This window comes from Galeopterus variegatus, unplaced genomic scaffold, assembly GCF_000696425.1.
Source record: "Galeopterus variegatus unplaced genomic scaffold, G_variegatus-3.0.2 Scaffold967, whole genome shotgun sequence".
NCBI lineage: Eukaryota > Metazoa > Chordata > Mammalia > Dermoptera > Cynocephalidae > Galeopterus > Galeopterus variegatus.
The window spans coordinates 456,305-476,308 of NW_007727078.1; the positions used below are offsets into that span (position 1 = coordinate 456,305).

The 20,004-nt window shown below is 35.5% G+C and overlaps 1 protein-coding gene across 1 annotated transcript; it reads right to left on the bottom strand.

The window, feature by feature from the left end:
• Nucleotides 1-1,388: 1,388 nt before the first annotated feature.
• Nucleotides 1,389-19,681, bottom strand: AFP (alpha-fetoprotein). The gene is made up of 15 exons (XM_008573822.1): nt 19,565-19,681; nt 18,738-18,789; nt 17,501-17,633; nt 14,942-15,153; nt 13,660-13,792; nt 12,663-12,760; nt 11,050-11,179; nt 9,480-9,694; nt 7,709-7,841; nt 7,077-7,174; nt 6,374-6,512; nt 4,493-4,716; nt 3,230-3,362; nt 1,812-1,866; nt 1,389-1,494 (listed from the first exon to the last, which is right to left on the bottom strand). The coding sequence occupies exons 1-14, from the start codon at nt 19,647-19,649 to the stop codon at nt 1,822-1,824; spliced, it is 1,830 nt and encodes a 609-aa protein (XP_008572044.1). The 5' UTR covers nt 19,650-19,681; the 3' UTR covers nt 1,389-1,494; nt 1,812-1,821.
• Nucleotides 19,682-20,004: the final 323 nt, after the last annotated feature.

The following is a 20,004-nucleotide window of genomic DNA, read 5'->3' on the forward strand; positions in this document are numbered from 1 at the left end:
TATTTCTCTATACATGTCAATGAAATGTCATTTGGCTCATAAATTTTCCTTACAGTTTTACATTCAATGAACTTTACCCTTAAATATAAAAAGGGATTTTTGCTGTTTAATGCTCTTATAGTGAATTCTGTTTTCTTTCATTGTGATCTCTGAATTAATACCTTTTAGAATTACACCAAAATCAGAGAAAGTCCATAGAGGCTGCAATTGAATGGAAAGAAAAATGTAAAGTAGATAGCAATTGAGTTAAAACTGAAAACTCATTTTACTGCTCTGGAGCAATTGTTTTCTCCTGGAGCACAGGTCAGCATGAATGTAATTTTTAGTTTTCTATTCAAAGCTAATATAATAAACAGCCTCCGTACTGGTGGGCTGGTCTTTTTGTCACCACTTGCTGATCTTGCCTCTCTTTACTCCTTCCCCTGCCCCACTCCCCATCCTCCTTATCTCATAAATTACCTTCCTAAAAGCTAACCACTGATGGCACTCTACTGCTTAGATATCACTCTGGTCCCCTGTTACCCACAAGAAAGTGTCCAACCCCTTTGGAATAAAGCCCAGGAGAATCTGGCTTGGTTCTACATAGCTTCCACATTTTGCCTGATAGTCCATATCTATACCCTTCCTATCCACCCTATAATTTCCTAAAACCCTTCATCATGTTTTGTCATACTCAGTACCTTTGACCATGTTTTTCTCTTTCTTAAAATGACGTTCTCTTTTACTTGAACTGATGAATGCCCACTCGTCTTCTAAGGCTCTTCTTACATGTTTGTGGCACTTTCCCCAGTCAACTGCTCTCACCTGCCCTTCGAATCCCTCAGCAATTTGTTGTCGCCTCTATCGTGATCATTATCTTGTGGCATTACTATTTAGTTGCTTCCTTCCTTATTGAAACAACTGGAGAACAGTGATTGCACCCAGAATAATGGGTGACTGAATTTGTGGAATAAAAAAAAGTAATTGATACAAATGTTAATTACACTCTATCAAAACAGTACAGTTCATACTTATGTTTTAAAATGTCTGTGAGTAGGGGAATGAACAAAACTGAGAAAAAGTAGATGTTAAATTCTTACGCATCTTGTAGAAGCATAATAATCTCTTTTCTCATCTCCAGATTATCTGTTAGAATACTTAAGTGGTCATTTAATGAACAATGTGCCCTGGCAGCACCAAACAATACTTAACTTGGAACGTTTTTTCATTTCATCAACTGATCTAGCCTTCAGTGTTGTAAATCTGTCTTTGCTTTTTTAACAGAATCTGCTTCAGACAATGGTGTACACAACTATATAAAGGAATTGTCTATACATTTTCGTAAATAAGCTGACTAGGAGAAAGGAAGCATTTGAAGATACTTTATTTCTATGATAGGGAAATCTCATATAAAAGTCTTCATCATTTTATTAATTCATAAAAAGTATTGCCAGTTATAATTAAAGGGAAAAGTTCACACCAAATCATAAAAATTCATTTTCTCTTCTCTTCCCCCTGCAATATGAACAAAAATATATTAAGTATTAATTAAATGAATAGATACAGAAAATAACTGGTTCTATTATGCTATATTAGAGAAATATTATATACATAGGGAGGTCTTCTGATAGCCTTTAAAATAACATAATAATTTTGCATGAGTTGAGTCACTAACATTGTGGGCATAACTTTGTTCCAGTATTTTAAAATAAACTTTTTTATTGAATTGCATTTTTTTTAAATTAATGATACTTTTTAGGATATGTCTGACTATGGATTGCTATTTAAGGATAACCAGCATTATATTTGGCCTTATCTAAATTTCTCATTACCTGAAGTAATTTAAACTCCCAAAGCAGCACGAGTCTTTGAAATCAGTTTTGGACCCTGAAAATCAAGAGCAAATAAAAATAATCAGACAAAGGAATGAATGATTGTGCCAGTCATACAGTTCTCTTCACCATCTGGGTGAATTCACAAGTTTGTAGATTAACCAAGCTAAAATAAAGAAAATACATCTCTGATGCCAACAAGCTAGAGAGAAAAAGTAAAATTTATTCATATCAACAGTATATTTATTTTTCTATACACCAATCTTCAAATCCTTGCCTATTCTAACCCCACTTTTTCTCTTCCTCTACAAATCACAAGTCATTAGAAAGTAAAATATTTGTAAAAAAACAAAAAAGTACTGCTACTATTTGCTAATGTTCTCTACATCTAAATGAATGCCATCTCAAATCAGAGGACAGTAATCTTTTTGCATCACATCTATCAGAAAGGTTTGCATCAAATCTCTTTCATCAGTTTTGTTTTATCTGATTTGGTTACCTGTACCTTGCCCCCACCCTATCCCACCAAAAACACAGACACATACTGATAAGAGCACACACTCAAGCACATCTAATTATATTATTTATAGAAAAACCCTACTTCTGATATTATCTCTTTTCAGAGCTTGCATCTAACAAGAAGTCCAACCTTTTACATTACGGGATGGTCAGATAAAGTTGACAAAAAGGCTGGATTATAGAACATCTTTTAAAATTATAGTATGCTATATTCAAAAACATTTAGTAATACAAACTAAAGATTTACAAAATGTAGCCAATTAGCTTGATCATGGTAATCATTTCACAATGTATACATATATTAAAATGTCACATTGTATACCTTAAATATTCATATATATAATTTTTGTTTGTCAATCATGCCTCAATAAAGCTGAAAAAAATAATTTTAAAAAATGGTAGGTAGAATCCTCCAATTTTTAAAAAATGTAGCCTATTGCAAATCCATCTAAAATTTCTAAGTAATTGGTTTAAGATAATTCCTAATTACTTCTGTGTTGATATACAAAGGCATGCTCCTAAATGAGTTCAGAAACAGTTTCTATAAATACTCTCCCAATATCCTGTTTGCACAATTAATTTGCTATTAAATCCTTCTAATCCATTTAGCTGAATTGATAAATTTTAGGCCAGAAACCGTCTAAATTATCATCAATTATTTATATATCCACTTTTCTCTACTAGGAAATAAAATTACTAACTATCTTAAAATATTTAAAAATTATAATTCTTAATATTTAATAAGAAAACTGGTTATTTTTTTAATTTATAAAATCCTCAATGAAATTTAAATCTCTCTGACATTATTTTAAAGCTATAGTTTGTAGGGTAGTCTTTACATTATTCACTACAGAAAATTCTATCCCACGTATTTTAAGTGGAAAATGAGCTGCATATACCTCCTCTGCAAAGCAGGCTTCCTGCCCTTGGTCTTGGCAGCACTTTTCCAACAGGCCAGAGAAATCTGCAATGACAGCCTCAAGTTGTTCCTCTGTTATTTGTGGCTTTTGCTTCACAAGGTTAATGAGAAACCTATCATTTAAAACAAAGCAAAATACAAGAGAAGTCTGTTATGCAATGGTATCTTTCTAAAGCCTTCCTAGTAGAGAATTTTCAGAGCCCTAGATACCCTCACTCCACCAACCCATCACCAGACTTATCACGCACACCTTGTCTAGTACTTTCATCAGAAAAATTGAGGCTGGAAGCATGCCACGCGTTTTGCTGGTCTGGACTTGTGTAGATTATAGATGAAACACTATTTCATAGTTCCGCCATACTTATATGTAGTGAAAATGCAGTCTTTTTCTTACTTGCCTAGGATATCTTTTCCTGTTCTCTCTTTAAAGTATATCTTACCCATCCTAAAAGGCCCACATTTCCAAACCCTGCTGTCCACAATTATTACACCCTTACTTGAGCACTGGCAGCACTAACAGCCTGTACTACTCCTTTAGCAATGCTTGTATGTTGGAAGTAATATTGATGGGGCAATAGGGATATCTTGTCAGAAGAGGTGGCATTCTTATTGTACCTTGAAATATGCCTCAGACTGTGATAGAGAAAAAAGGGAAGAACAGATTTTCCAGCAAAGGAAGACCATTTGCAAAGCAAGTGAGTAGTAAAATGCATGGATGTTTGGAGAACATAAGTTCCGTTGACTTTTGTGACCATCACCATTGCAGAACGACTCCCACAGTGTATTGACATGTGCATAGCTTTTCTTAACACCCACACTGAACGGTTGAGTCAAATATTATGGTTATTCTCTTCAAAGTGTAAATAGTGTAGAAAAAAGATTTAACGATATGTTTTCTGTGTTTGGAATGGAAGTACCCAGACACCATAAAGATACATCTTAATTCCCCAAAATAGACTGTCCATTTTTTTTTCTCAACTCCAAACTGCATCGCAATAGTAGTTACAATGGAGATGACTTTTAACAAACAGGAAATTGTCTGTCCTAGTGAATTTTTCTAGACCTATTTTCCCATGCGGCTGTGAGGACGTTGAGACAAAACTATTTTGAAAGACACTTTAAATGCTTTGGGGGCAATAATGTTGTACCAGTGAGCACGGAGTGTTAGGTATGAAAGGTAGAAATCTCAACTGCTCTTTGGTGATGTCAGTCTTCTCCATGCTAGCAAATAACAGTTTCTTACTCTTGCTTCATTGTTTGCAGCGCCACCCCCTGAGCTTGGCACAGGTCTGTGTGGAAGACAAACTTGTCATCAGAGAATGGTGGAGGGACATAGGTCTCATCCGCCAGCAAGTTGCTGAAGCACGGCCTCCTGTTGGCATATGAAGATGTGCAGCACTGGCCAATACCAGGGTTGACAGGAGTCGCTTCATGTCTGATACATAATTGTCCAATAATAACGTCAGCCTAGTTAGGAGAATGAGAAAGAAAAAAGCAAGAATATTGGGCATTAGCCACAAAGTTAGTCCAGGTTTCCAGAAAACTATTGCAATAATTTTTAATGTCCAGCAATTTATAATTAATATTACAGGAAATTTTGCTGTCTGTGTAGGATCATTTGATGTCAAATTTTTAGTGTTTTTCCATTTGTTTGGGATAAACCTCAGCACTTAGTGACAGATGTTCCATATGTGATATTCAGGACAGTCCCTTCAGCTATTGATGTCAGCTATTTGAAACATGCTTCCAGTTACATTCGTACTTACAGAGGAGAAAAAAGTCTCTGCCCTGACCTGTGGAAATCAATAAGTAGCGTACATTTTCCATGTATATGTAGTTGAGCTTTCCATTCTACTTTTGAGATCCGGAGAGTCACTTTCTGAAGGTAAGAACAGCACAAACCTAGCCCTTTCACATATATATGTGAAATATGCATATATATATATATGCGTGTACATACAGCTAATATATCATTCCAACTTAAAAGAACCAGTGTCTGTGTGTCTTTAAGGCTTTCCTCATGTAGAATCCGCCTACCTTCCACACTTCAGAGATACTCCTTAAGCACCAAGTAATAATTTGTATTAAGGGCTGATGTGTTTTGTGTGCATAATGTGTATCAGGCTAGTGCTGGGTGAGTTACCCGATTACCTTAAGACAGCTGTCCTATGAGGGTGGCACGATTTTTATTCTCAAATGTCAGATGAAAATGCTCAAGCTTAGTGATGTAAGGAACTTTCTCGGTGTGACACAACTAACAAGTGGTGAAAGTGGGATGGGATTGTAGGCGGGTGGCCTCCAGAACCCACACTCCTGAATCATTAACCATTCGGCTTCCCTGCAGGCCCCCAACGTGTGAATTCAATAAATGAGTTAATGCTTAATCACAAGAAACTCTCCTCTCCTAACATTTGGTGAAAAATTCCAAGATGTGAAGACTAACTAGCAAATAACTCTCCATCATTAAAAAAAGAAAAAGGGATAACGTAGATATATATTTTTGTTCACAATGGTGACTTTAAGTGAAAAAATAATGAAAAAAAATCAATCTGTAACCATATGTATAACACTAGTCATATCAGGAAGTAAAGATTATTGGCATTACTAACTGGAAAGTCACTTTATTATTTAAAACAGGGAACTTACCATGTTCTGTATCCCATACCCTGTCAAAGGGAACAAATTGATCCTAACATTATAATAATAAGAAACTTATACTACAAAAGGCAAAAATTAAATATGAATAAAATAAAATTACTAGTTTTAATCTATCAAAGATGAAGCTTTTTCTTTTTTTAACATTTAAGTATTTGGTGAATAAAAAGAGGAAATCGTGACTGAATAACATATTGGTCATTCGATCTTTGCTGTACGTAAAGTTTCCTCAGACATTGTTGAATCGACTGCACTTTGAGCAGCTATTCTAGGAGGATGGGAAGCCAGGCCACTTGCCCAGTAGTCACAGCTGAGTTCTCTCCCTCCCCGCCACAAATGTAACTAATGGAACAAGCCTAATAAAGCCATCTCCACACTGGTTTTTACCATTTCCCCCAGATAGGAGTCATGAGGCTACTTCAAGTCAAAAGGCAGAAATGAGATGGGACTAAGCAAAGCAGACACTCACCGCCCCCTCACCACAGGCCAACTGTTTGTCCTCACTGAGTTGGCAGCACGTGGCCGTGGCGGTCGCCGTCTTCCTGGTTAAGGCCCTCAGCTCAGAGGAGGTCAGCTGAGGGGCTTTCTTCACGTAAGCAACGAGGAACCTGAAAGAAGCATTTCTTACCAGTCTTGCTGAGTCGTCCACAAGGTTTTGGACTTCTTGCTCCCGATCGAAGGCTCTCTTCTGATGTGAGCTCATTTGTTTCATCCACATGGTGTTTGGACCAACTTTTGAGATACTTCTACTTACGATCACTCCCTATAGTACTATCATACCAACATGCCACAGTGGAGAAGCAGCCTGGGCAGAAGGCTGACTCCTCTTCCCAACCTCAAGAGCTGCATTGATTTTAACTGTGATCTTTTGGTATTTTAACTATGACAGACTATTATAGAATGGATATCTTTACTGCAAAAATTTGCATGGTAGGGGGAACCTAAAGCCAGTACCACAGCTCAGACCTCACAGGCCATTTTTGTTGCTCCTAAAAGAGGGGAATGGGGAAAGCTACATTCTCTATGGGGAAACTGAGCAATCAGATTACATGGACTTCCAATCCGAAATAGAAACTGAAATTAGAGTATGCATGGGTCATTAATTTGGATTTACATTTGCCTTACCTGTTAATAATTTTAAATCACTAAAAATACTATTTACAAAAACATACGCATTTTGTAAGTAATATTCTCCTAATTTCTGGAAGAGGCCACAGCTTCGCTTCGCCAATGCTTGGCTTTCCTGGACGTATTTTTGTAATTCCTCTTCCTGAAAACACAAGCATTGTTATATACATTTTTTTTCTTCCCAGATACATAACTTTGTATATAAAAATTAACCAATATTTTATTCTATCCTGAAACCAATCTTAGAGAAACCACCCTTAGAAGTTTTTTTAAATATTAAAGATGGCAAAGTGTGAATTATGAGAATTAAAGTAAATGGTCTTTAGGGAGATTAGGCTTGAAACTTTGTGATTCATAAAATTATTTGATGGCAGAACTCAATCTTTGGATAAAGTTGCAGTTCTTTCTATACAAAATTCTGGCCTTTCTGAAGCTGTCCAAAAATGAATATTATCTTTATTTGTGCATCAAAGAACTTTTGGTTAACATTTTTATTTCTAAACTAAGCCACCAGTTGCTGACTGCTAGTTAATAACTATTTAATATCTAGATAACTAATTATTAGATACAACTAGCTAACTACTAGTTAATGAGATACTTTCAAACAAACAAGCATTTTTAATGAATAATATCAATTCAGTTTTAAGGATTCCCCTAAAATTCTAGAGCAATTTACCCCTTTATCCTGGCATTCAAAAGGGTTTTCAGACTGGAAACACTTCTCCAGTAACTCCTGGTATCCTTTAGCAACTCTTAGAATTACTGGGACAGCAAGCTCAAGGTGCCTTCTTGAATATTCATGAACAAAACTGAAATATGTGAGAAAAAATATGTTATTGGAACTAAGAGACAAAATGAAGCCATACTTCCCTAATTATTCCTGTATAATATGGCATGTAGATGTTAAAGTTCACATAAGTAAATCTGTAAATCAAATATGATTTGAATTATATAAATAGCAAACTGTTAATACAAACTATAATCCCTCAAATTGTCCTGTAAAATGGCCTCTGGTTTTCTTTTGCACCTCTCACTTTGGCTTTTCAAGTGTGGACTTTACATTCTTTCAACAAATATTTTTCCAGTGCCTACTTTATGCTAGCATTGCTTTAAGCAGAAAGGAGTCAATGATGTGTAAGATAAAATGCCTGCCCTCTCAAAAGCATAATTTTAGGGAGGCAGAAACAAATAAGCAAAAAATGGATCATCTCATTTCAGGTAGTGATAAATCAATGAAGAAAAATAACAAAGATGGAAGAGAGTGAAAGGGAGGACACCTGAGGTGCAGGGGCCACTAATTTAGTATGTGGTCAAGAAAAGTCTCTCTGGGCAGCTGATATTGGAGTGGAGATCTGGGTGAAAGAAGCCATGCAAGTGTCTGGGGGAAGATCATTCTTGGCTGAGAAAATTTCTACTGCAAAGAACCTTTGCAATCAAAGAACTGCTTCTATTAAACAATTAGATTTAGATGTGTAAACTTAAAGATAATTCTTGAATTTACTAATTGTATTTCCAGGCTATAGGAATTGGTTGTAGTTAGTTCTGCCACCAATAAATTGTTAATACATGACTCTTAAATCTGGACTTTGTTCTAGTTTGCATAATTTTATTTAGCAGTGCAAACAATGTGTAAATATCTAATTTTAATGCAACAAAAGAGTGATATCCTCAGGGAATATTAAAAAGAAAACTGGGCCCTTATTTTCAATATTGCATTAGAATCAGACTTTTCAATTTAGAAAGACCCTTGGAGATCATTAAATATAATCTCCTAAGAGCTGTAAAAATTCCTCCTCTAGTAATGTCCATAGATACACAGTGTACAATAAAGGAAAATGTATTAACTTGATTGCTTGCTTTTCTTAAAGGCAGATAGAATGAGAATATTGCCTATCAATTATATCACAACAAACCGTTGTACTGCAAATGTCTGTACATGTTTTGATCTTCTTAAAAAAATGTATTCAATAAATAGCAAATAAACTGTTCCATTAAAGGCCTTCTATCTAGCATTATCTATTAACTCTTATTTGGGGGAAAAGTTTTTTAAACATGTGTAGCAAAAGAACATGTTCTTAATCAGGATCCCTTCTTATTAAAAAAAATTTGTATCTTATTTGAAAGTTCAGTGGTGGCCTTTGTATAAGTAATTTATATAGGATGACAATGCTTCTGATTCCAGAGAAATCGGTATAAAATAAAATATAGCTTCATAAGCAAACCAGTTAATAACAGCAATTGTAGAAGCTTCACCAATAGAAGGTAGATCTCATTCCTTATTCTCTAGTTATCTGCTTAAATCTATTTTGGTTCAGAGCATTCTAGCCAAACACCCTCACATACTGAGCTCAGAAACCACAGCCATCTCTCCCCATCTCAAAAACACAAAGCTGTCAGTCACACGATGATTTTTCCTTGTGTGGACATACATTTACAGAGTGTGTTACCTTGCCAAGAAGATATTTTTTTCCACTGAAGAAAATTGGTTGAAATCTCTGTCTCCTAGAAACCTGGTTAGATTTGGAGATAGACCTTCAGGTTTGTCATCATTTTCTGCATGAATTATGCATTGACCAAGTTCAAGTATGGGCAGTTTGCAGCACTCTGCTATTTTGTTTGACAGAATATCTTGTTGAGAACATATGTATGACATAATTTTTTCCTGAAATGGGAAAAATAAAGTATAAGTTTTATAAGTTTATTATTTAATCTAGGACTTCAGGGTCAGTTATAGAAAAGGAAGGAAGGAAAAAAGGAAGGAAGGAAGGACAAACAGAATGGAGGAGGGAAGGAAGAAGAAAGAAGGCCTTTCACCTTGTCTCCCATTTTAGGGCTTTCTCCCCATTTTTGCCTTTCCTCACTTTTCTACTTACCCATTTGTTCAATTCTTCTTTCAATAGTTGTCAGCTAAACCCTAAATTTTAATAGGAAGTCTTTCAAAATAAGAGGAAAGTGTACTCCTCAAATCAAACAGCATGCATGTTGCTATATATCTATTAGTATTCAAATTTGCCATTAGATACTTGGAGCTGATGTCATAACAGAGCAAACTTTCTGTTCCATCTTTATCAGAACAAACGGCAGTGACACACTAGTACCACCAGAGGGCAGTCTATAGACAATGAAATGGCTGCACCCAAAAGGGCAAAAAGAGGCAGCGCTTACTTACCTATCATGTAATTGAAAATTCTGTGCATTCTCAGCAGAGAGAATTAGAACAGTGATTTTTAAGCCTCGTTGGAGAGGAGAGGGTGTCACCGGAAGAGAGGGAGTAATTTGGGGATGGACAGGCCTCTTGTACAATATCTACAAAGACTGGGGTAAGCCCAAAATATATTAATGCCATACTGCTTAAATTCCTACTGATGACACCTCTCTCAAGGAATCTGCTGCTGAGGCTTTTTGGTTTTGTTTTTTAATTCTCCTAGAGCTCTTCATTCACACTTCACTTTGGCATGGCTAGCTCTTTACCTCCTGGGACAGTTTCTTGTGTTATTTTTGTTAATAGAGAGCCTTTCATGTGCCAGGTGTGCTGGCAGCCTATGGAGATAATAGTAAACAGAAGTCAGTCTCTAACTCCAAGGTCACTGTCTTATCTCTCCTATTGGACTATAAATTGATTGACCTCCACTTGTACCTTCATAACAAGTGTTCCTCACAGTGTCTAGCAGATAGAAAGTACTCAATATATATTTGCCAAATGGAAGAATAAATGAATGGAAAAACTAACATGTTAAAAAAGTCTGTCCCCCAAGACTTTGCGTGGAGGCCTTCTGAGAGGGTCCCATCTCCTTTAGAAGTAATAAATGGATTGGCCCTGGTCTCACAAAAGGGGGACATCTCTGAAGTGAAAGCCAGGATCCATAAAAGATGGTTTAAGTTTTTCTGTCAAGAAGTCTGCAACACTCAGTCACCCTGTGCCAACTCAAGTCAGACAGCCTTCTCCCTTTTAGAATGAGACTAAAATAAAGAAAATGAAGCAGAAATATATCTTCCTTAGGAAGCAAGACTCTTCACCCCATCCTGCAGACACTCCAGCACGTTTCCACTGCAACATTCCTTGTGAACGTGGGCCACGTCCAGGACCAGTTTCTGGATTTCAGTAAAATTAGCTTTGGAAAACTTTTGGCTCAGTTTAGTAACGGTTCTAGGGCAGGAAGAAAACAGAGATCACTCTTGGTTATCTATCAAAATGAAATAATATTTCTAGAGTATTAGTATAGTTAAAGTTCCAAAGAGAAAGAACTGAAATATTGTGTTTAAAAAAAAAAAAAAGGAAAAGTGTCTTGAGTCTTGTCAATTCCAACCCAGTCTTTTAAGACCTGGCCCCACATATTGTTTGGAAGTAATTTTTCATTTCCTAAAACGTTTCCTGGGATGAGATGAATTCCATCTTTTTGCTGTTCATCCCCAATGCTAAAAAGAATAAACAATTAAGAAATGAAAAAATCCATGAGAATGATAGTCATTTTTCACTTGAGAGAAAAAAAAAATACTTCTGAGAATTTATGGAGGGGTGTATATGTGCAAATCAATGAAATGGGAGAAGAAAGTGGAGCAGACTAAACGTTTCAGGCATGTCATCATGTCAAGGTAATGCTGAGGTCAAAAAGGGTAGTAAGAAATTAAAATTCGAGTCCTTCTGCATACTTTATTAAATTTTAAGAAATGTCTCTGTGAAACCACTGCTCCCTAGAGCAAATATTGTTGTTGCTGCTTTTGATGAAGATCAACTTTCTTTAGAAATTTAGAGCATTTAACTTTAATCTCTTGCGGATAGCAATTGATAAAGTCATTATAATATCTTAATTTTCATTTTATTGATAAAATAAATTTAAGTAAAGTAGTTCATGAATCAATCTTTAAGTTTCTCATAGAGTTGGAGGGTAGTTAAGGCATAAATCTGACCTCTTCCAAGATAAATTTCAGTCAGTCTTTGGAACTAACTCCATAACTAAAAACTTTGATCTAGGTCTCCACTACGCACAATATGTTTTAATGTGTGATTTAACAAATGAACAAAGAAATAAACTGAGTGCATATACTTACTACTCTTCAATTAGCAACTCAGATTTTTTTATCCCAGAAATGTTTTATCACAAAAGAATTGAAGAGTTATCCAGTTTTATAGTTTAAAATTTTCTTTTCTCCTAACACTAGATTCTAATATTATTGCCTCAAGGGAATATTTTCATAGGAAGCAACAATTGTCATAATAGGCCTTATCATGAAGCACAATTAATATAAAGAATTTCTTATTAAGCCAAAAGTTTTAAATGATGCTCAGGGAAGGATGACCTACTTTGTAAAGGAACTAGGAGAAAATAGTGTAATAATGAGGTATAAATAGATTGCAGGCCAGAATTTAAGTGTCTGGAAGAATAGGTAAATAACATAAACCTTAAAAGTCTTTTCTGTGTATTATCTCAGCTAGGCTTTAGTAAGTGTTAAACAGCAGACTGATCTGTTAGCTTCGTTCCAATCGTCAGATTTCATAACTCTAATTACATTAACCCCCATCAAAAGAGATTTCATTCTGTATAACCGTGACAATGAGAAAAATGAACCCAGGTTGCAAAATAGTAGTTCTGTAGATCTAACCCTCTTCCCTAAATAGAGCTTAAACTTACATGGCTTGGAAGGTTCGGGGTCCAAAATTTCTCATTACTGCACATATGTGTTGATTTAACAAGCTGCTTTCTCTTAATTCTTTTGTAATTAATGCTGTCTAAATGTGGAAGAAACAAGGTGTCAAGAAAGCATGTATTTTCTTTTACAAGCTCTACTAGTTAGAAAAACAACAGGCATTAGGTAAAACATGAAACGCTATAAAATATAGTTTTTACGAAAAATTATAGATGTCAGACATTCTTGCAGAACATTATTCACTCATTTATTCTTTTAGGTTAGTTTATATGCAACTATGCCAGACAAACTTATTTAAAATACCTTCACGCAAAAACATTATTACGTTCATATTAGGGCTCACGAATGAACAACTGTGCTTTTAAACAGCCTTAACTTACTGAAGCACGGTCATTTCTTAAATGTCTTCTCGGTTACAAAAAATAAGATTGCATTGCAGCCTGACAATCAGAATAGTCACAATCTTAGGAAATTTCTGGACTTCTGCTGGCAAGTAGTTAATTGTGGATATTACTGTAGCTCTCTGAACCTAAGAAAGTTATTCACTTCTCTAAACCTAAGTTATCTTGTTTGTTAAATGACAATAACACTTAGGCCTCAAATTTATTCTAAGAATTTTTAAAAAACAATGTATACAATGCATTAATTATACCTCTCTTTTACTTTTTTCTCTCTGCTTCTGCTCTTCCCTCTCCTTTCTATTCTTTCACCTCCTACTCATCTCTTTCATTTATATTATCATCTCCTTCTGTCTTTCCTTCTTTATCCCACCAAACTCACTTCCTTAATAATAATTGGTGGTGGATGAATAAAAAACAGCAAATCCAATTTTTTTATCACAAGGCATATCAGACTGCTGAAATATGCTCCATTCTGAAAATGATACTCCTCACATAAAGCCTATTTCCCTTTTTAACTTTGGTTTTAATGAGTCATAACCATACAAAAGGATTGGTTCAGATATCCATGCAAATATGCTACCTTTGTTTGGAAGCATTCAACTGCATTTTCAGCTTTGCAGCAAAGTGGAATTATTTTGTCATAGCGAGCAGCCATAGAAAGAATCGTGGGGGCATACAGGAAGGGGTGCCTTCTTGATATCTCATAGATGTACCTGAGAAATGAAATAAAGAAGATTTATAAATGCCTAAAAACAAGACTACTACTGCTTGGAACTGCACTATGGAATTTGTTTAATGACTCAGATAACAACAACTAAAAATGCATTCGACTTTTTCTTTACTGTGTTCCTAAAGAGAAAACAGTCACACGTTTCCACATGCTGTCAAAAATGTTCCTCACTAAAGATCCTCAGGGAAAAAAAATCTGATAGATGGTACCAGATTCTAATATGAGAAAAAAATAGGCAGAAATGCTGACTATGATTCTTATTGAAGTGTCCTTTGCAATAAGCCTACTCAGACATGCTTCAGGGATCAGTGGATCAACAAGGCCAGACCTCCACTAAGGGAAGCACAAGAGTGGACTCTTTTTCCCTCGTCAATGAGAATAGAGTCATCCACCTTCGCAGCCTCCACAGCAGAGATGTTCTAAGGGCAGGCTCTCTGTTTCTCTGGTTTAGTAAGTACCATGGAAGACAGAAGTGATGAAGAGTTAGATACAGGCTTCCCCGACGGAGAGCCTGGGTTCAAATACGCTAGCAGCATGCCCTCAGCCAGCTGTCTTTAGGTTCTACACTTCAATTTCCTCATCAATAAAAAAGGGAGAGGAAAAAGAATGAAGAGGAGGAGGAGAAAGAATCTTCAAAGGTTGTTTGTGAGCATTAATCCAATCCTATGTGCCAAGCACACATGTTCCTCCAATGTATGTGCTCAATAAATCTTTAACTACATTTATGTATCTTAAGCATGCCCAGATCTCTAATATTTTTTATTTCCAGGCAATTTGGTGAACACAAAACACCAGTCCTCTGGAAGGAGTCATTTTGATCACTACCAATACATTCTTGGGCAAGGTAAACTTGAGAGATTAGAAGGGAAAAAAGAGGTGTATCTCAAAAGACTAAAAGGAACAGCTCCTGGGTCTGTTGTGTGGTCTGCACCGCATCTCACATGCTGTGGAAACAAACTTACATTAAATTTGCTGTCCTAATTACCTGTGCAAGACCTCAGCAGCTACAATGCCAAACGTTATTTCTATTTCTCCCTACTTTGGAGTACATTAATAAATTGCACAAGTAAAAAATTCTGCTTGGTGCTGCTCCCTTTCTGGGGTTTCATCTACCTTTAAATTGGATCCTTACCTGTTTATGAAAGCCTCCCTATTTTCTTCATATGCTTTACAACTCGTGACAGGTTCTGGAACTTGGAAGGGTGGAATGGATGCTGGAGCAGCCTTTTTGTGTGCCAGTAAACATTTGTGTCTTTCCTCTTCACTTTGGCTGCAGCAGTCTGAAAGTCCACACCTTTCAGAGATTTCCTTCTCATGGCAGATTTCTTCCAGAAAGGCAGGTAGCTGTAAGAAATATTTTATTTTTAATGAAAGACAACTATCTTTACTTTAAAATTCTGTAAAACACATGGAAAGTTTTCTAATATCCAAAATTAGAACTATAGATTAAGAAAATTCCCCATAGTTTCAGCCTGATAAGATACTTTTCTTTGCTGCCCTTTAGGAAATGGAATTTTAGTTTCCAACTTTGAGTAATACAAATGACTATTAGACACAATTATTTTATTTAAGGAAAAAGGTCTTGCAATATTTTGTCCCCCACCCCCATATTGAATTATTTTACCTTTCCCTTTTATGTTATCAACAATTTATCCCCAGGATATATAAACTTTCCTTTTTCATATAAACTGTGTTTCAGAAATAGATACTGATTTCATATGGCTTTCTCATGACAAGACATTGATCTAAAATAGGATATTATTTTTAATTAAAAATAAAAATAAAGTAATTTTAAAGTGGAATAAAAACAGAGCCACTTTTTATTTATGACAATTACAGATTCAGCTAAAATGCTTTACAATGCACATGCTTCCTTCTTTGGTATCTTAATTTTACCAAAATCAGACAACAAACATCAATATTCTGAAGAAAGCTTCTGAGATATGTTTAATTTATCTCAGGATTTTTTTTTTTTTTTTAGCTTTTATAACTGCTAATATTTAGAGAATCTGGAAAAACTTAAGATTTCTAATTCCCAGTCCACACAATAAAGCATAAGTTTACAGCAATAGATCAGCAACCTGTAACATTACCTTGAGCCTCTAATTGCATGTAAAGTTGCAATAGGAAATGTATTTTGCATGATTGATACACATTTTTAAAAGATTATCAGGACAAGACAAAAATAGAGATGCAAAACAGAATTTTTTACTATATCTGGGCCGGCCCGGTGGCGCACTGGATAGTGCGCCGCTTGGGAAGCGCGGCGGCACTCCCGCCCGAGGGTTCGGATCCCACACACGGACCGGTTCCCTCTCACTGGCTGAGCGAGGCGCGGGAGCAATACCGAGGGTTGCGATCCCGTTGCCGGTCCCCGGTCCGGTACGGGGGCAACACTGAGGGTTGCGATCCGTTGCCGGACACGGAAAAAGACAAAAGACAAAAAAAAAAAGAATTTTTTACTATATCATAAATTTCAGAGTTGGAAAGTACTTCATATCTTTAAAAGAGCATCTTCTCTGCAATATTCCAGAGACATTCTCTCTTGGGCACTTCATCAACCCCACCATGACAGAGGATTCTCTGGGCATTCTCTTCCAAAATTGGATAGCCCTAATCATTATAAAACTGTTTTCTATAGTGAAATAAAATAAACAACAATAACTGTTATATATTGAGCTTCTACATTGGAACATCCTTATACTAAAAAAAAAAAAAAAAAATGGGGCCGATCCCGTGGCGCACTCGGGAGAGTGCGGCGCTGGGAGCATAGCAGTGCTCCTGCCGCGGGTTCGGATCCTATATAGGGATGACCGGTGTGCTCACAGTGCTCACTGGCTGAGTGCGGTGCGGCCGGTCTCAAAAAAAAAGGACCAAAAAAAAAAAAATGTCCTCAATGTTTATCTAAAATTCAAACTTAACTGGGTACCATGTTTTGTTGTTTGTTTGCAAAATCTGGCAACCTTAACTGTGACTTATGCGCCTCACACTCACTATATTATAGGGTGTAATGTAATGAAGCTACTGAGGATGTTAGTTCTACAACTAATCTCTGAGGAGATTAGCAAAAATCTAATCTAATCTAATCTAAAAATCTAATCTCTGAGGAGATTAGCAAAAATCTCCTAGGATTATTGTAAAGATTTAATACATTGATATTGGTAGACAAAGTTGATATTGTGCCAATAAGCTTCAGCGGGGTTTCTTGACTCACTGGACAGCCATTCTGATTCATCAGTGCTATCCTCTATGTCATATATTTTGATTATCAATGTGTATGTAACATTCCCTAGAATAATGCTAGTCCCATTGTGTGCTTAATAAAAATTAACTACAAGTAGTACTATATATCAATCTCCATGATTCCTCAGAAGTGGAAGCTCTTATTATCCCTTGTTTTATAGATAAGAAAACTGAAGCTCAAAGTTAAGTAACATGCCTGTGGTCACCCAGATAATCTTATTATTTCAGAACCTCAGCTCTTAGTCACTGCACTCATATTATCTCTTTACAACAGCCACTCACTGTTTTGTCTTCTACCTTCTCCAGCAATTCAGAATTAATCTAGCTCCTCTCTCATACAACAGCTCTTCAAATATGTAAGTGCATTTCTCATGCCACCCCTGTACCTTCTCTTCTCCATCCTAAATTTTGGTCAAATATCACAGAGCTTTTTAAACTATTCACTCACCTGGTTTTCTAAACACCCTGCAGACTGCTCACTGCCAGTGGGTTTCTCAATTACCGTCAATACATCTTTCACCATTTTGCTTACTTCCTCATAAGTGGCTTCTTGAACAAACTGGGCAAAAAATATGGTAGTTCTGAAACAAAAATACATGTGAGTGCTTACGAAACAGACTTATATCAAGCTTATTTTTCCCAAGTATAGTTTTTGGTTTTTTGTTTTATTTCCTGTTTGTGTTTATGTTGTGAACTGTTGAGAGGATGATCTTTGCTAAAAATCTATATGAAATTAGACTCTAGCCATTTAGGAAGAAATTTCAGTCTTTTTCTCCCCCCCCCCCCCATAAATATGCATATAGATGTTAAAAGTCAGAATAAGTGGATTTTCCATAGAATGGTTCTTTCTCTGTGGTCACTCACCCACTGCAATGCACCTATAATTGCGGTATCTGTGTTCTTTGTAGTTTCTTCTTTATTTAAGCAAAGAATTGGTCATTAGGCCTTTGCCTGTGTCTACTCCCAGCATGATCAAGGTCCGACCTAAGACTACTGTGCTCATGGATTGACTCAGAGCAATGCTTGTGTAGGTTTCTGTGAGCAAGCACAGCAGCAACACATTATTTAAATTCCTTATTAGAAATTTCAAGGGTTCGGATCCCATGTGGAGACCAGTTCCCGCTCACTGGCTGAGCACGGTGTGGGCGCGACACCGAGGGTTGCGATCCCGTTACCGGTCAGTAAAAAAAAGACAAAAAAAAAAAGGAAAAAAAAAAAAAGAAATTTCAAAAACGTGGAACAGAAAGATAACATTCAAGAGAACAACACAGTATCCACAAATAATGGAATATAGAATATTTTTACCTCCTATGACTTGCTACTAAGATTTAAATACTATACAGAACAGAGAATATTGTGATATCATTCTACTGGTGTTGATGAGAAAAAAATCCTGAGCTTATACATGGTTGTCACTGATTAGACACTAATTTTCAGTTTCTAAAGTCTCATTTGGTTTGCCACATGGGATTTCATGGAACCTAAAGTTAATATCTAAGGCATTGGCCAACAGTTCAACCTCTTCAATATCAATTTAATATTCAATATAAATAACTTTTTTTGGAATTGTCCAATTTGCTTTTATACTTTTAAAAATTCATAGAGCTATCCAATTTTATTTAATTACCTAATAAAATTATCATTGCTTTGCATATTTAAAGTGTATTTATACAAGCAAAACTTACAGATCAACTAAATTCATCTCTGCAGAACATTGGGAAGAATCCAAAATGGAAGCTGGAAAGCAAAAACAAAACAAAAAAACACACGAAAAATGACGTTTTGAACTGCAACTAAGAATGTAATCATTGTTACATATAGCTATTTGTATTTAAGTTAGAACTACATGATTTTAGAACTAAGAAGACATTAGGGATCACCTATTTAAAAATGTTTGTAGTTGAGAAAACTAGGAAACTAAGGAATAAAGTTAACAAACATAATTTATGGTAGACCTAGCACTAAATTTTGTCTTGCAATTGTTTTTTATTGTGATGCCCTAATTGGCTTGAAAATCAAATGGTTAAAAATATATTTCAGTCACTCTTTTGAGCATAATTATACTTCAGTTTTCCATTTGTAACCCAAATCACAGTGCTGCTTCTTCAGACAGTCAAATAATGACCCATTTTTCTGAATTAAGAATAAAGATGTTAACAGTCTGAGGGGTTTTATTTGTGAAGGAGCCAGGATTATGGTCTTCTGTGAATATATATGTAATTTTTTTCAAAGTTAATATTGATAGCAGTTAAATAAATAATGTACAAACAATTAATTCAATATGGAACATACAAACTATTCATTGATCATGTTAGGCACTGTGTGATCTTGTAAACCTCTTGTAAAGTTACAAATTTATCTTTCATTTAAATATCTCCACCAGCTAAATATTTTTCCTCTGTGTGGAACAATAAATGTAATAAATAGATCAAGACAAATGGATAAATGCAAATTTAAGAATTTAAGAATTTTGATATAGAGAAAGACAAAAAAGAAAAACAAAATATCTCACCTATTCCATATGCATTTCTATGCAGTGTTCTGGATTCAGTAAAATTTAGTAGGAAAATTAAAAAAATGGATTTCATCCACTTCATGGTTACTAATTGTCTCCTTGTTGGGAGTGGTGGGAGCAGAATACTGAAAATCATACTGAAATTCTTTTATACTTTTCACAGGCAATGCCTGTTAACTAGTAACCTTTTGTTGGTATATCCATTACGTTATTTCTTTATGTTGAAAATGGGGCAATTTGCCAATAATTAACAGCACAGAGGTTATTTGTATTTTGTGTCCAAGGACACATACTTCTTTTAGGTGGAAAAAGAGAAAGAAAAAAAAACTTGCAAAAAACCATTTTGCAAATGTAACAAATATTATTCTCAAACTGCAGAATATTTAAAGGATAATTTGTCTCCAAATTGCAGAATAATTAATTCCTTTCAAATTAGA

What these genes read in the sequence shown, in the direction of transcription:
- AFP (XM_008573822.1), bottom strand. Translation starts at nt 19,649, where the DNA reads ATGAAGTGGATGAAATCCATTTTTTTAATTTTCCTACTAAATTTTACT. An exon ending in TAGAAATGCATATGGAATAG is followed by an intron (nt 18,790 to 19,564) that starts GTGAGATATTTT and finishes TTTGCTTTCCAG; the next exon opens with CTTCCATTTTGGATTCTTCC. An exon ending in CCCCGAACCTTCCAAGCCAT is followed by an intron (nt 11,180 to 12,662) that starts GTAAGTTTAAGC and finishes TTCCTGCCCTAG; the next exon opens with AACCGTTACTAAACTGAGCC.